Source organism: Lactuca sativa, chromosome 3, assembly GCF_002870075.4.
Source record: "Lactuca sativa cultivar Salinas chromosome 3, Lsat_Salinas_v11, whole genome shotgun sequence".
Lineage (NCBI taxonomy): Eukaryota > Viridiplantae > Streptophyta > Magnoliopsida > Asterales > Asteraceae > Lactuca > Lactuca sativa.
The window spans coordinates 250961358-250977097 of NC_056625.2; the positions used below are offsets into that span (position 1 = coordinate 250961358).

Here is a 15740-nt window from a genome sequence, read left to right on the forward strand (position 1 = left end):
TCCGGCCCGGACCTTTCGGTCCACAATATATATCGCCTTCCGGCCCATAAGATAATTGCCTTCCGGCCCATACACATATATAACACATAATACAAATACTCTAACACATAAAGCACATATATCATATATCATACCTGACCTTTCTGTCACATAATACCTTGCCTTCCGGCCCATACATAAGCATGTAAATCACGCGTAGCAGCTAACTTTCCATTCATAGCATTTAAACATAACACATAACATACTTGACCTTCCGGTCACACAATCAAACCCTTCCGGGTGAGGTATAGTGAGAAGACTCACCTCGCGGTCCCTGGAAGATAGCAACTCCTGAAATCCCTCACACTTGATCCTCCGAGCTACAAGCTCCCTGTCACAACATATGTCTCTTATTAATACTTCTATCTTCCTCATTAGTTGACCCTAAGAAATCACACCAGTCAACTCTGGTCAACAGTCCAATGTCAGCTCGACTGGACTCGGCGAGTTCCCTGGCGACTCGGCGAGTCTGGTCGTCCTTCAATCCTCTGAGATTCCCCTTCTACTCGTCGAGTATCCTCTTTGACTCGACGAGTCACTCCTGGAAGAATCGCGGGGCCACCCCGACTCCACTCGCCGAGTCTGAAGAACAACTCGGCGAGTCCCAGTGAATCTTCAAGCTACTCGCCGAGTCTGATCATCCGACTCGGCGAGTCCACGCCATGCAGTCGATCCAACTGCTTCCTGAGATACGTTTTTCCCGAGATACACACTCATGGGACTTCTGGACCTCTAATCATCCTATTACTAGGGTAGAAACCTTTGTATAACAACATAATACTCCATCAAATCTCCAAATGGGTTTCATAAACCCTAAATTCGTGTACACATCAAAATAACAGGAATGATCCGAAACCTTACCTGAAAACATACTCTCTGTGTCCCCAAACCTCAGAACTCGACCCCCCTTGCTCTTCCTTTGGCCAAAATCCTTCCTCTTCTTGCACCACAATTCCTTCAAAGTCAATAATGGCCTTCAAGTTTTGCTCCAAATGCCACAGTCGTCTAGGGTTCTCCACAATCGGCCAAAAGACGTGAAATGACGACATACAACCCTTAAATACGACCCAATACGAAACGGCTAGGGTTTCTGCTGAACAGCGTCGACTCGCCGAGTCCATACCTGGACTCGTCGAGTCCAGTCGCGAACCCGCGACCAAATCTGCGACCCTACTCGGCGAGTCTGGCTCCAACTCGCCGAGTCTCCCCTTTAAAACACCCCAAAATGCAATTTAACAATACTTGAGATTTTGGGCTGTTACAGATTTAAACATAATATTTGCTAAATAACAATAAATAAAATTGTTAATTTAGCTAAAAACATGTTCATATATGATGTTTACCAAACGGTTGTGAAATTATTTGAAATTATGTAAAATATACTCAAATTGTTTACATATTCTTCAATTATTATTAAAATAATAAACATGTTGAAAAAAAGTTCAAACAAATCTAAGTTGAAATTATGTAAGAGAATGGTTTAGTGTTACGTCACGCAGTACACGAAGTAAGTGAGAAATGGTTTAAAGAGAATGGTTTAGTGTTGCGCCACGCAGCACACGCGCAACAATCTTTAAGTTAAAAGTTTTTCAAAAAACAAACAATTGCGAAAGGTCAAGTGTTGCACGTGTGTTGTGCAGCGCAACAAGAAGTGTTTTTTCTGGAAAAAAACACCTTACAAGGGTCCAGAAACAATGTGAGGTGATGATGATGATGATGGTTCCTTGCAAGCCTCTTCAAAAGTTCACATTCTTCTTCTTCAAACCAAGAAATGCTTCCAAAATGGCCAAGAATCAAGCAAGGGGTGAATGCTAGGGTTTTTTCTGAGGTGAAAGAGGGTTTGGAGGCTGATAATGAACCCTAAAATGGGTTTAGAGGGACTTAAATACGAAAGAAAACGTAAATGATCATGGGCTTGGGATGCATCAGTTCTGACGTTGTGAGCCTCTATGTTTCACGTCGTGAGACTAGTCCCGAACAAAATTTCCATAATGACCCATCTCACGTCGTGACGACCCAAAGGTCACGTCGCGAGGCTCCATTTCTTCCAAAATTTGACATTTTGACTCTTTGAAACCCTAAATCGATCCATCCTGGAAAACAGGCGTTACAACTAACACAAAGGTGGAAGCTTTATAGACATGCATAGTAATACATGTCTAGAATCCATTTTAGGTCAAAATTGGCTAAAAATAACCAAAACTCTTGTAAGATCAAGAACCCTTAACCAAAACCAAGATCTACAATATATGTTGCTCATGGGATTTAGGATAGTCATAAAGTTGTCAACTTTATAAGTTCTTTCCTTCTAAATTTTCTCAAGCATGAAAAACATGGGACAATATTCAAGATCTAACCACTTTAAGCCATAAAGCAAGACACTTGGACACTTACAAAGGTCCAGAGATGCCCAAAAAAGTTCTTCACTTCAGCCAAGAAACATCACAATCCTTTCCAATGCTTCTTCTTTCTTCACAAGCACCCAAGGTCACCAAAATGGACTCACAACTCTCAAAGAGAAATTAAGGTTAATGTTTATGAAACTTAAGGGTGGTGGAGGCTGATAAGGAATCTTAAAAATGACTTAGTTATTGGTGGAATCCTCTGATGTAGATTCCCAAGTGAGTTGTTTTTTATGATTCTTGTAAGTTGTAACTGACTAATTGTTGATGATTTTGCTGCACTCACACTATAACAAATTAACACTATATACAAAATTTCCTGACTTTTGTTAATTGCTATACACTATGTTCAGTTTTTTGACTTGTTGATGACTTGATTTTACTATTGTTTTTTTATAATCAGTTTTCTGAATATTGTTGGTTTATATCTTTCATTTAGTTCATCCACAACAATCCCCCGTTTCAACATCAAGTAATACGTCTTGTGATTCAGGTAGAAAACACGGAACTCAATATCCTAATAATAGGAACATATATAAACTTACAATTTTCGTGGTAACATATACAAGGGAGGGGTGCCAAACATGTGAAGGAAGAAACAAGGGAATGAATGTATGATGATCTTGATTTGGGTGAAGATGATGATTGTATAGGAAGTTGAAGGTGAAGTATTTAGATCCAACCAAAACAAGCATAAGCATGCATACATCCAAAAAACATCATAAGTCAGAGTCATCGACCACAATCTAAGTGACAGCAAACATCATCCTATCCTAACATTCCTTCATTCACATACATACAAACAAACAAACAAACAGGCCTTAACCTCTATCCACACATGATTAACAACTTACTACTACTACTACTACTACTACTGTCTACCAGAGAGACAGACAGACAAACATTTATTAGCTTAGCTTAGCAGAAAAACATGGAGTTTGCAACAGCCTCCTGAAGTTTTGGCAGCTGAGGAACCGCAACTGCTCCAGCTGATGTCACCCCAGTGCCACCATGGCTAGAGGATGTCTCCGAGTGGTCTTCAAACTTCATGAACTGGGACACCTGAGTCGCTGCCAAATGTGCATAACAAATAGGTGCAACTGCATACAAAGCCAACACCAAATTAATACTACTTACTACAAGGGCTTTTTAGTCATTTGTCAGCTATAGCTTAAACATAAGTTAAGTTGAAATGAACTTACCAACAGATATGGCAGTAGTGCTTCTCTGGTAACTGTAAATAATAATAACATAATTCAAAGTTAAAAAAATAATAAAAATAATTAGATGATTTTATATGCAAATATGAAATATTAGAGACAAAAGGGACTTACACATAGGAGAGGGAGTGGACAAGCTCCTGAAGATCATCAGCTGAGAACCCGATTTCATCATACAGAACATGGTAATGAGTGGGCCTGGTTGTCCCCTGTTCAAATATTTTCAAAAACAAAAACATGTAATTTGAATTTGAATTTGACAAAGAAAGAAAAAAAGAAAGTGTTGTTTTGTGTTGTGTGTTGCTTACAATCATGCCAGCATGTGCGCACATGTAGAAGTCATTGTTGCGAGGATGACAGACCTTGTTATCGATCACAGTTCCTGTTATAATAATAATAATAATGGAAACAATGTCATATAATTAAACACAAATAAAAAATCACCTTCTATTTAAGTAACTTACCAGGTTGAACATTATCTGGAGAGCCTTGCTGGAAAAACTTGGTGTGATGATTCTTCTGAGCAATTATCACAAGAAATTTTGGGTTCCACTTGTCATCTAGGAACTTGCAAGCCTACCACACACCATTACCATTACCATATTTAAATCACTTTTTTTGCTTTAACAAAATAAGAAACTATTATATAAGAAAATACAAATACCTCGATAATTTGGTCCAGTTCAATGTTCAACACCTGGTTGAATTGTGACTCACTCACACCGTCCCTATTATAATATAACAAGTAATAGAATTTTAAGGTTTGAACTTTTTACAGCAAAATAAAAACATGAGTTCACCTATTTTTTATAAAGAAAATGACATAAATATCTAAAAGTTAAATATACAATTTTAAAAGAATTCACCTGAAAATGATTATCTGATCTGGCTTACGTTTTGCAGAACTCGTATAGAAGTCAAGGAGAAGCTCCCTGCCACAAAAAAAGAAAAGAAAATCTCATCATTTGCTTACAATGTGATGTGAAATCTCAAACATCAAACTCTTTATGTATAATAAAAATAGGAAATAAAAACAAGGAATTGAACCTCATTATGCCTTCATCCTCAGTGTCAGAAACTTTCTTGAACAGGGAATCTATCATCTCCACCTTTGGAGATTGAGTTCTTACAGAAGCTCGATAGCGGGAGATCAAAGGCCAATGTCGGGAGCTAACAACCTGTTATTAAAAAAAAAAACAAAGAAATGATCTTTTATTAAAACATTCCCATAAATAAAAATATAAAATTGATTTTTAATAAATTTGAGAAAGAAAAATAGTTACAGCAGCAATAGATGGAATATCAGACTGGCCAGGTGACCCATGAGACACATCCATGCCCAGAATGATTGTGGGAGCCTTGGAAACATGTGGAAGGGAAGGAGAATGCTCCACACATAACATTGAGTTAAGACCCCCAAGCTGCATGCACAAATAAACAAAAAATCAAATTTAATCTTTTCTTTTTTGGGCTTAAGAAACAGCAACCTACTTTTATTATGTATATTATAGTATTAAAGCTTCCTACTTCTTTTTATTATTTGAAAAATCTACATGATTATAATACTCAAAGTTTCTTTGGATGATATTGATGTAACAGGAAGAAATCAAAGCAAGATGTTAAGCAAATCAATCAAACTAGAACGTTATTTCTTGCATTTTTCCAAGTGGGGTTTTGAATAAGTGAGCTTATAAATTTTGGGCTAAATGCAAGAAATAGCAACATACATTTAAATATTTGTATATTACAGCATCCTACTTTTATTTTCTTTTTATTACCAGCATTGCACTTTCGATATATTTGTTACTTACATTTTTGCTTTTGAAAAAACCACCCAATTATAAATAGAAGACATTGTACCTTAAATTTGTTTCCTATTTAGGACAATAGGCTTAGAAAAATCTATCTAAATATAGTAGTGAAAACTGAATTGAAATTTGATTGCGTCTTTATAAAAGGAAAGATTTTTCAGTGCTATAATACACAAATCAATTGCTATTTCTAGCATTTGACCTGTTCTTTTTGTATTCACCTTAGCATTGATCTTAAGCAGGACATTTGTGAGGTACTGATCATTGACTCTCATAGGAGCTATGCATTGGGTCACAATACCAAAATCAGCCAGATTCTTCTTCTTCCAAGGACCTACCAATACCAACCAAAATTTCATCAACACATATATATAGATTAAATTTCCAAAAATAAAAGATAAAAGATTAAAGTGGATGGATGAATCACCATAAAGATCAGAGTTCTTTCTTTCAGGTAACAAACAGAGTAGAAACTGAGGGGCACCAGGAAGCTTTGACATTATCATTTCAAACATTTTCTCTACCCTAACAAGAGGTGGGGCCCTCCTGTTTTGTGGGCTCTCCTCAAACGCATCAAAAGGCTCGTCAATTTTCTACACATTGGATTCAACACCAAGTTAGTTACTAGAATACATTTTTAAGCCAACAATAATATAATGAGAACATACGATTCCTTTTAATCCTCCACATTTTATCAGATCTTTCACTAAGCTCTGAATGTTGCAGCGAGCAGAGAAGTTCACAACAGCCCATCTTTCGATTTTCGTGGGCTCCACAAGTTTCTACATCATCATGTCAAAAACATTTCATATTTAATAATGGTTTTATGTAAAAGATTTAAGATAACAATTCGAAAGAATCAAAGAAACATACTTTGTTGTTAAAGTTCCAGCGTCCATTTCGCGGGAAGAAGTCTTCACCATTACCCACTTTCAACTGCATCGTAGTAAAAGCAAAACAAAAATTAAAAAAACTATAATTATAATCCATCAAATCCAAAAAAAATAAAAAAGTACCTTTGGAGCTGCAAGAACACGGCCTTCCACTTGTGTGAAGCTGTTGCTTATTGAAATCCCACATGATTTCAACAAAGGTTCCTCATGATACTTATTGAGTGTTAGTGCCTGAAATACACAAAGTGAAAATTCTGAATCCTATTTTTAAAAGTAATAAATAAAAACCACCTTCAAGTTTAAAAAGTGTACGTACATCGGTTAAAACCTTCATTCTTTCTTGAGGCTTTTGTCTGGATTTCTCCACCAAAGAGGATCTTTGCATTGTGTTGAGTGCTTTTGTGTAGCGTTGCAGAGAGACCAATGAACACAGCTACAACAAATCAGCACACAGTAAGAAGTAAGAACAACAGTTTCATAGAAAAACCATTATAAAAATGACAACTGTTGTTGTACCTCAAGGGGGAAGAAAGTTGGTCTTTTAGGCTTCCCAACATTCACACATGGAAGTTCACCAGAATACCGCAATTCGATCTTGCGATAATTCACAAAATAGTCATAAACAGTAACTTCCAAAGTCTCGAATTCACCATTCTCATCTTTTGACTTTTGCCTCAACGAAAACCTGAAAAAAAAAGTTCACTAATTTAGCTGATCTCAAGTTTTTTTGAACCTATGAGGATCTGTTTGGTTGGTTGGAATAGAATGACAAAGGAATGAAATTCCAAGATCATGTCGCCAAAACTTTCCATTTGTGTAATTGTAATAAAAACCGTATTTTTTTTCTTTGTATTAAAAAAACAATGTCATTAAAATAATATAAATGGAAAGGATCACATTGGTTCAGGAATGATCAACTCCATTCCATTGAGGAAAACAGAAGAGTTATTTTTTTTTCATTCCTATGGAATCACCCATTCCATTCCTTCTATGATTCCATTTAACCAAAACATATAACATAAAAAAGAAAACATACAGCTGCTGATTGCAAGGCTTCTCACTCAAACCAGTTATCTTGTACTCAGTATTGGTAGGGCTGGTTTTCACCCTCAGATTCTTCAGTGTACGCTTTGCCTGATTCAAACCACACAAACTTTTAGCAACAATTTACAAACTAGCCCCTCAGGAAATGACAACATGACGGTTTGTTACCTTTGCCCAGTCAACAGAATAGGGATCTTTCACATTTTGATTTGCAATCAGAAAATCAACCACCGGCCCAGGCTGGATGATCATGGTAGTAGACACATCTGATAATCGTAAACCATGGTTAACTAACACCTTCACTTCAGGGGTAAAAATGGAAAAGAGTAATGAGATATTTACCGATGTTGAGGGATAGACCACCCTGAGATGTGCGGAAACTGGAATGGAATCCTCTGCATCCAAGAACACCTCCTCCAACATCAGCAAAATTCTTCACATCGTTGTGGAAAAAAGATTGTCGAACAAGCAGACACCCCCTATAGGAAGTAAAAGATAAAGTAAATTAATATCAACAGCATGTTACATTATGGGTAAGAAAAATGCTATTATGGGTAAAAAAGGACGACATGTTGGTGTAAAAAGATACATGCATGTTAGTATTATTGGTTAGAGAATAAAGTGCACTGCTGTTATCAAAAAAGAAATGCAATTACATTGCAATCATGGGTAAAAATACATAACCTTTCTTACTTAAATTAACCAAATGTCAATATATAAGTGACAACTTACTGTTTAGCTGCATGTTGTCTTAAGATGATATCAAGCACCCTCAAGGCTTCCATGGAGTTTTCAGATTCCTGTCCTCTGAGAGCCTGTGCAATTGCCTGCATTGGGATTTTGGCTGCAAAACTCAGCTCCACTTTGAAAGTCTTTGATTGATACGAACGCCTGATTCTCTTCTTGTCATTGTCAGGGCTTCCAGGGCTAGCATTTCCATTGTTACTGAATATTATAATATCCATAAGATTTATTTTTAGGTCATGTATATAAAACAGATTAGTAATGTAAAACAGTATGCAATACCTACCGGTTTGAAGTGACATTTTCAAGAACAACAGTGAATTCAAGTTTGTTCCTTGGAAGAGCTCCAACAGTAAACAAACTTTTTTCACCATCATAAGCAAACTCCTTTCCTGCTAATTCAGAACCATATGTTTCGTGGACTCTATCAAGCACTTTTCTTCCAATGCCTTTCCCATCTATTGGGCGTCCATCCTCATAAAAAAGTGCCACCTGTTTGGTATAAATTTAAGACTTTTTTAAGTAATTCACCACTTGAAAGAATCTTTAAACCAAGAAAAATGATCTAAAGCTACAAGACTTGTAACAGATATGCAGATTTTGGCTAGGTAAGTTACTCGAAAGTAGTAGTTTTGACTATAGAGTATAGACCAAATGTCTAAAAAAACACAATTGATAAAGTTTAAAATAATGGAAGTTTTAGGTCCAAGTAAAAGTAGTAATTTCAAGTAATAGTCATATGATATATAGATGATCTTAAAAAAACACATTTGTGAAGGAAGGGAAAAATAAATGAGGCCAATTTTGTAAAAGTTTGAACTTTATCGGGTGCCTCATTTTCTTGAATAAAGAAAGTCATTCTTCCTGTATTAATAAGTCGAAAAGAGACACCCATAAAATTCTTTTCAGGTAAATGATGCTAACAAGATATTTGAGAAGAATGGAAAAATAAACAAGGGAAATTTTAAAAAATGTTAGGAACCAAAAGGAAAAGCCTCATTTGCATGACTTTCCTAATTAAGTCATTCTTTTTTTGCATCTAGTCACCAAAACACACATAAGTGTTTTCTGGACATTACAATATTTAAGAAAATATTTCAGAAAGAACGAAAAATAAGTGATGAAAATTATGTATAAAGTTCGGACCTAATGGAGAAAGCTGCCAGTCAAAGAGAAACACAAGGTGCTTCTTTTTGGATAAATTATGTTCAAAATATATTGGAGGAAGAAGAAAAAACTAAAAGAGAGAAATTTTGTAAAATGTTAATGACTGGATGAGAAATGCCTCATTTTCATGTCATTTTTTTTGGTTAAAAGAAAGACAAACTAAAAAATGTTTAACTCCAATTAGTACTTTTATAAAAGTAACAAAAAAAATAACATACACTGTAGTGGAAGAAGTGTCCATCAACATTAGAGACGTTGACTTTGAAATGGTTGGTCAACAGTTGAACCTTGTTGCCTCTGGTGGCCAGACCACGCCTCCCCATGGGCACCCTCATCACCTTCTTTTTCTCAGGCTCCGCTTTTATTGGAACAACATCTTCTGGGACAGGTGGAGGAGGTGGCAAAGCATCACCATTTCCATTTTCTGGATCCATTTTTGGATGCTACAAACAACAGAACAAGTTAGCATCATCATAAAGAATCACTCAAGTAGAGAAACTAGAAACTCAAAACTGAACCAAATCCAAGAAATAGCAACATACTTTCACTTATTTTCTTATTATAGTGTCCTACTTGCAATTATTAGTAGTGAAAGATCTACCTAATTGCAATATCTTTGGGGGGGGGGGCATATATAAACAATGCATTTTGCTTAATATGGAACAAGAAATAGAAGTTGTAAATTGTAAACTTGATTTATCGAGATATATATATATATATATATATATATATATATATATATATATATATATTAATTTGGACTTTAAGCTACAAAATACAAAATGAAAAATAGAAGTTCATCAAAGTTCTGATTTCTATAACTGTTTACAGAGATGCTACACCAACACAGTATAAAGACATCTTAAAATTCTTGAGAATGCAACAAATACAGCAAAATAAAATAAAGCTGATATTTGAAAACCCTTTTCAAAATCAACAACGTAATAGCAAATTAGGCCAGAAAATACTTGATGATTGTACTTAAATAATAACATAAATGATTAGACAAACACTGAACATAAAAGCCATATACTAAAAAATCCTTCCAAAATTTTCATATTTCAAGAAAATAAACTGATAACTCTTGTTACTTAAAGAAAATCAAGAGCATAAACACAAATGTACTTCTAATCCACCAAAAATGATATGAATACACATAATACAGAGCTAATATTTCAAAATCCATTTCAAATATCAACAAAATAAGACAAAAAAGTACATAGTACTTTTGTACCACCAATTCCTTCAGAAAGATGAATGTACAAAAAATTATTAAACCATGAATCATGAAACTCCTTTCAAAAAAACAATAAATGACAACAAATAAACCAATCAATTACTTGGAACATCAACAAAATCATGAACAAAAATACAAATGAACTTTTAATTCAGCAAATCTGAAACCCCTTTTGATTATCGACAGATAACAGCAAACTAAACAAACCACTCCTGCTCGTTTTTTATAAAATCACAAATAATTATAAATACACTTTTAGTTCAGCAGATCCTTCAAAAATGGCAAATGTATACACAATATAACAGAGAAATCTGAAAACCCCTTTCACTAATCAAGTATTTGGTACATTTACGAAACCAATACCATAAATATTAATGTATTTCTACTCCATCCAAATCGGAAAAGTAATCTAGAAATTGCAGGGGACTATGACCGAAAACTTCTTTATAAAATCAAAAAATGGAACCATCAAAAGTAAAATCAATAAAATCAAAATTAAACTAACTCAAAAATTTAGTAAAAAAGTGAAAGAGAACCAGACTAGTCAGAAAACACCATGCACGACAGAAACAACGATCAAAAAATCCTTCACAATAGTAAAGTAATTATACCTGAAACTCAGAGAAAACCCTTGTTTCGAAATCTAGATCACCAGCCTAGAACCTGAAAAATAACAACCAGAGAACAAAATCACAAAGTAAGGACTACTTTGTGACGAAGAACGACGAAATTCACACAAAGAACGACGAAGAAGAAGGGGTAAAAACCCTAAAATGAAAATGAGGACTGATGGAGAGACTGGAGTTGAGGATTTATTGGGGTAGTAAGTTACAGGGAAAAGTGACGTTTGGGCCGACAAATTTTTTTTTTTCTTTCCACGCGCTCTGTGGTTGCGTCATGACCTCATGCACCAAAAGCTATTGTTTAAATCCCACGCGCTTCTCTTTTGAGTGGGCATTACTTCCATCTTTTAATAAGAATAAAACACTATAAGGGTGTGGGGAGTGGGTGCGGTTTCTCCTAAGGTTTGCCACCGTGTCAATGGAGAGCACCGCTCGTAGTGCGCGGTTTGAACCGCACTCCTCCTTCCATGGTTTTTAGGGATAATGAATTGATATGGTAAGATATTTTTTGAAATATACACATTTAGTCTTTATTCTTTTTTTTGTAAAATAAACTCTTATACTTTATTAATATGTACACATTAAGTATTTTTCACCAGATTTTACAGGTTTTGCTGACGTGGAAGGTTTATTTTATAAAAAAAAAAGAATAAGGACTAAATATGTACATTTCAAAAAGTATCTTACCCTATCAAGTCATTTTCTCTTTCTTTTATTTTGTTGAAATGAAATGCTCAGGTGGTATCCACATATCCACAATGAGATTTTTCCAACTTTTATTCATCATGAAAAAGAGGGAGAACCCCGATCTCCGGCGACTCCTTTGTGTGTTCCTACACATCATTGGTAGCAAGGAGGAATGATGGCAAAAACAACAAGGTCGAAGGGGGAGGAAGGAGGAAGTAGAGACGGTAGTTGGCGGCGAGGAGCTGCTCTGGTAACCCCCTCGTCGATTCTTTCTTCTTTTTCTGGCAACATATCTCAAAGATGGAGGCAAAGAGAGACAGATCGGAGAAACACAACAGGTAAAGGGTGTTTGGTTGTTGCTGTTCGACCGAAAAGAAGAGAAACGAGAAAGAGAAGGGTCGCCGCCCTTTTCTTGTTGCTGGAGGATCATCCACCTCTGGTGACTAAGCTAATTAATTGCTATTTAGTGCTACTCGTGCTTCCACATTAGCAAAATCTGTAGAATCCGGTGAAAAGGACCTAATGTGTATAAACATAACACTTATGCTCCCACTAGCTTTGACATGTATTCAGAACCAGCTTAACTTCCAGAAAAACAATACTTATTGAATTTCTTAAGCTCATGTTTCTAATACCTAATGCTTTGATAATCCTTTATCTAAGCTTATACACCTTTGCCTTAGATAGCTCATATGTGTGTCTAATTAATTCAGACTAATTGCCATATCTCACAATTCGAATCATGGAAAGGGATACCGTAACCATAATCGAATTCGAGAATACAATTTTCACAATCACTATCCTTTTAAAATCTCTCTTAGTGAAAGCATTTCCTCACAGTCATTTTCATGAAGGAGGGAATCTTATGACACTCAAATTTTAATGGTGTATGTGTTCCTATCCATGTGAATTTGTCAAAACCAAAGTTCACGACAAATTCAAACTCATATGGACCGGACTTTCTTAATCTTGATTTCTTGCCTTAGGTGGCACAGCTGCCCACCATGTCTTCCAAGTAGTTAAGCAGCTCACCTTTTCCTATCAATGTATTTTCCATTGATCAAGGTCCTTGCCTTTTATGCATTCAAATGAGAACTCATAGAACTCACATGCATAATTAACTTAACTGGAAAAGCATGGAAACAAAATAATGTCAACACAATAGGTTGTAAACCTCAACTCGTGTGCTAGTGATGATCGATAAGGTCTATTTTGATTTGTTCTTGAAACCTTTCAAGACCATTAAGACTCCCACTGACTCCTTGACATATAAGATTCTCTTGTCAATGATCATTTCTTGACAAACAAATATTCAAGAGTTAGTGTAGCTTTTATCAAAACACTTCATAAATTGGTTCGAGTTGGTCTTTGTCTTATCCAAGACATCACAACTTTCCACATTTGATGAATGTTATAAACCTTTTAATACTTGTCACTTATTGTCACAATCTTAACTCTAAGACTTGTTTTGGAACGAAGTATGATTGACTTCTTGATTTAACCATTTCTTCAATGCTTGATTCCTCTTTTTAGACATACAATTGTACTAAGACTCACTCAGAGGATCAATTGAGATATGGTTCTTAATCATTAAGACCTATCATAAAGCATAAAAGCTACTCTCCCTTCTTCTTAGAACGAAGAAACTTTTATCTTTCTGCCTACTTGATTCTTCTTATTCATTCTGCTTATTGATTTAAACTTTTTCAATCAATTCAGCATTACACTTATTCTTATAAGTATAATCATATTTACTAAACCTTTAGTAAATCATGACGAATATCTTTGTTATTCTTGTGGTGGACTTAATCAACACACAACTTTGTGTACTCGATTTCTTAGTCTTTCACTTGACACTTTGTCAACGAATTAGTCTAATTTCCAAATATGAAATTTCTCATTCATCATGCAACCAAGTTGCGTGATTCCAAATTTATGTCCAATTGAAACGTGGGCGATGAGAAACTCTTCCTATTTGGTAAATTCTCGACTTTCCATAAACATCATAAACAAGAATCATATCCACTTGTTGTAGAAATATGCAAACATCAATTTTCATAACGATTTCATTGCAAGGAAATAAACAAATAAATAAATAAGTCAAACCAAAATTTATTTTATTTATAAAAGCAGCGGAAAACATTTGTCCTTACAATGCAAAATCAACTGAAAACTATGTATTCAAAAAGAAAATTCCTAACAACTCTATCATAACTATCTAAGCTCAAAATCTAATTTTCAAGTCCATGCGATCTAGATCTATTTCTTTGTGATTAGATTGTTCTTGCTCTCTTACCAAGCTTCCTTTCTTTTCACCTATCATGCAAAACATTCAAATGCAATCTTATCACATCATGTGTCAAGAATCAATTAATAGGAGCTTGACGGAGTTAGATAGTGGATTTTACCTGAAGCGCAGCCATACTCTTTGACTCTCCCATCTTCTGGAATCTTCAGGCTCTTAGGGCAGACTTCTATCCAACGCCCTTTCTCTTGGCAGCAAGCGCATGTCGGTTCTCCTAGAACGTCCTCAGAAGCATGGTTGGTTGACTTTCCCAACAAATGCGCTCCATTGCTTCGCCAAATAATTTATGATTCAGCAGCAATGAGCATGTAAGTTAGGTCAATGAGGTTATTGTCATGATCCATCATATAATACTTTCTTTTGAACTCATTATACGATTCAGGGAGTGACTGCAAAACCCAGTTCACAGCCAACTCATCCGGGAATGACACACCCAACATTATCAACCTATCAATGTGTGATTTCATTCCTAGAACGTGGGCACACACGGGTTTACCATCTTCATGTTTCATTTCCAATAGGGCTTTAGTGATATTGAACCTTTTCAATTCTTCGATCTTGTGGGTTAGGGAGAACAATTGGAGGAGGTGGAGGAAGTGAAGCATGATTTCTTGTTCCTCGATCGAATCGTGGAATATCATCTTCATGTGGAATGCTTGTTCCACGGGATTTGGGAAGACCATAGTTGTCGAACTTTGACATCTACAAAACGAGAGAAAACGAATTCAAATTAGTTGATTGATTGAGTCCTTAGTAAATCACCCAAATGAGATACTAAGGCTAGGACCCAACACAATATTCTACAACTCGGGAAAGGGATGTCGTAACCCAAATTGCAAAACATTTGAAGGTAAGTGAATGACGATTCACTAATTTTCCACCATGAAAAACAAAAAAGAAATTTAGGTTTTAAATCTATGAAAACTGCTAGATCCTTTGAGATTCATTGAATACTTCAATGGCATGTTTAAATCTTGATATGCTCCTCTTGTTTGTGACTGGGATGCCGAGGATCACAAAGCGGGTGTGAATAACCATGCAAACTTACATGGTGCCCTCACATGTTAAAGTCACCTATTCGATGTGCCGGTAAACCACACACGCTCCACCGAACTATGACAAACATTGAGTCACCCTTTGCTACCTTTGCTTGGAACCATTTAGTGTGCCGGTAAACCACACACGCTCCACTAACGTCTTCGCAAGGGCACAAAGTGTAATTTCATGGAATTGCATCAATTCACTTTTGCCTAAGTAACTAAGATTGGGAATTTGTAAAATATTTAGTTACTTTTGTACTTCATTATACTTATAATGGAGGGTTTTGTCCTATCCTACCCGTTCGGCTAATGACCCTCCACTAGTCAAGAGTGCGGTGGGTAAGAGTGGATACCCATTCAATCGCCATTTTATAGGCAATTTCCTTAAACACCCCTCATAGACCAGCTTCGTGAATGAGGCCTACTAACGGTAAGACTGACTTTTACTCATACATATATATATATATATATATATATATATATATATATATATATATATATAATGTTAGACTTTTAATGTTATATATA

General features: G+C 35.6%; 1 protein-coding gene across 2 annotated transcripts; it reads right to left on the bottom strand.

Annotated features, from left to right (window-relative positions):
* Positions 1 to 3112: 3112 nt before the first annotated feature.
* On the bottom strand, positions 3113 to 11350 carry LOC111884035 (protein argonaute 4). 2 transcript variants are annotated; one of them, XM_042900388.1, is made up of 23 exons: positions 11169 to 11350; positions 9539 to 9763; positions 8440 to 8645; positions 8142 to 8354; positions 7752 to 7888; positions 7578 to 7675; positions 7402 to 7499; positions 6882 to 7050; positions 6682 to 6798; positions 6489 to 6596; positions 6346 to 6408; positions 6141 to 6254; positions 5900 to 6065; positions 5694 to 5806; positions 4945 to 5082; positions 4709 to 4839; positions 4528 to 4593; positions 4326 to 4389; positions 4126 to 4237; positions 3970 to 4043; positions 3776 to 3870; positions 3644 to 3675; positions 3113 to 3541 (listed from the first exon to the last, which is right to left on the bottom strand). In XM_042900388.1, exons 2-23 carry the CDS (start codon positions 9752 to 9754, stop codon positions 3360 to 3362), a joined length of 2712 nt encoding a protein of 903 aa, XP_042756322.1. In that variant the 5' UTR covers positions 9755 to 9763; positions 11169 to 11350; the 3' UTR covers positions 3113 to 3359. The 2 variants fall into 2 exon arrangements, with proteins under 2 accessions (XP_042756322.1, XP_023736132.1); XM_023880364.2 differs by having other exon boundaries at positions 3776 to 4043.
* Between the last annotated feature and the right edge of the window lie 4390 nt (positions 11351 to 15740).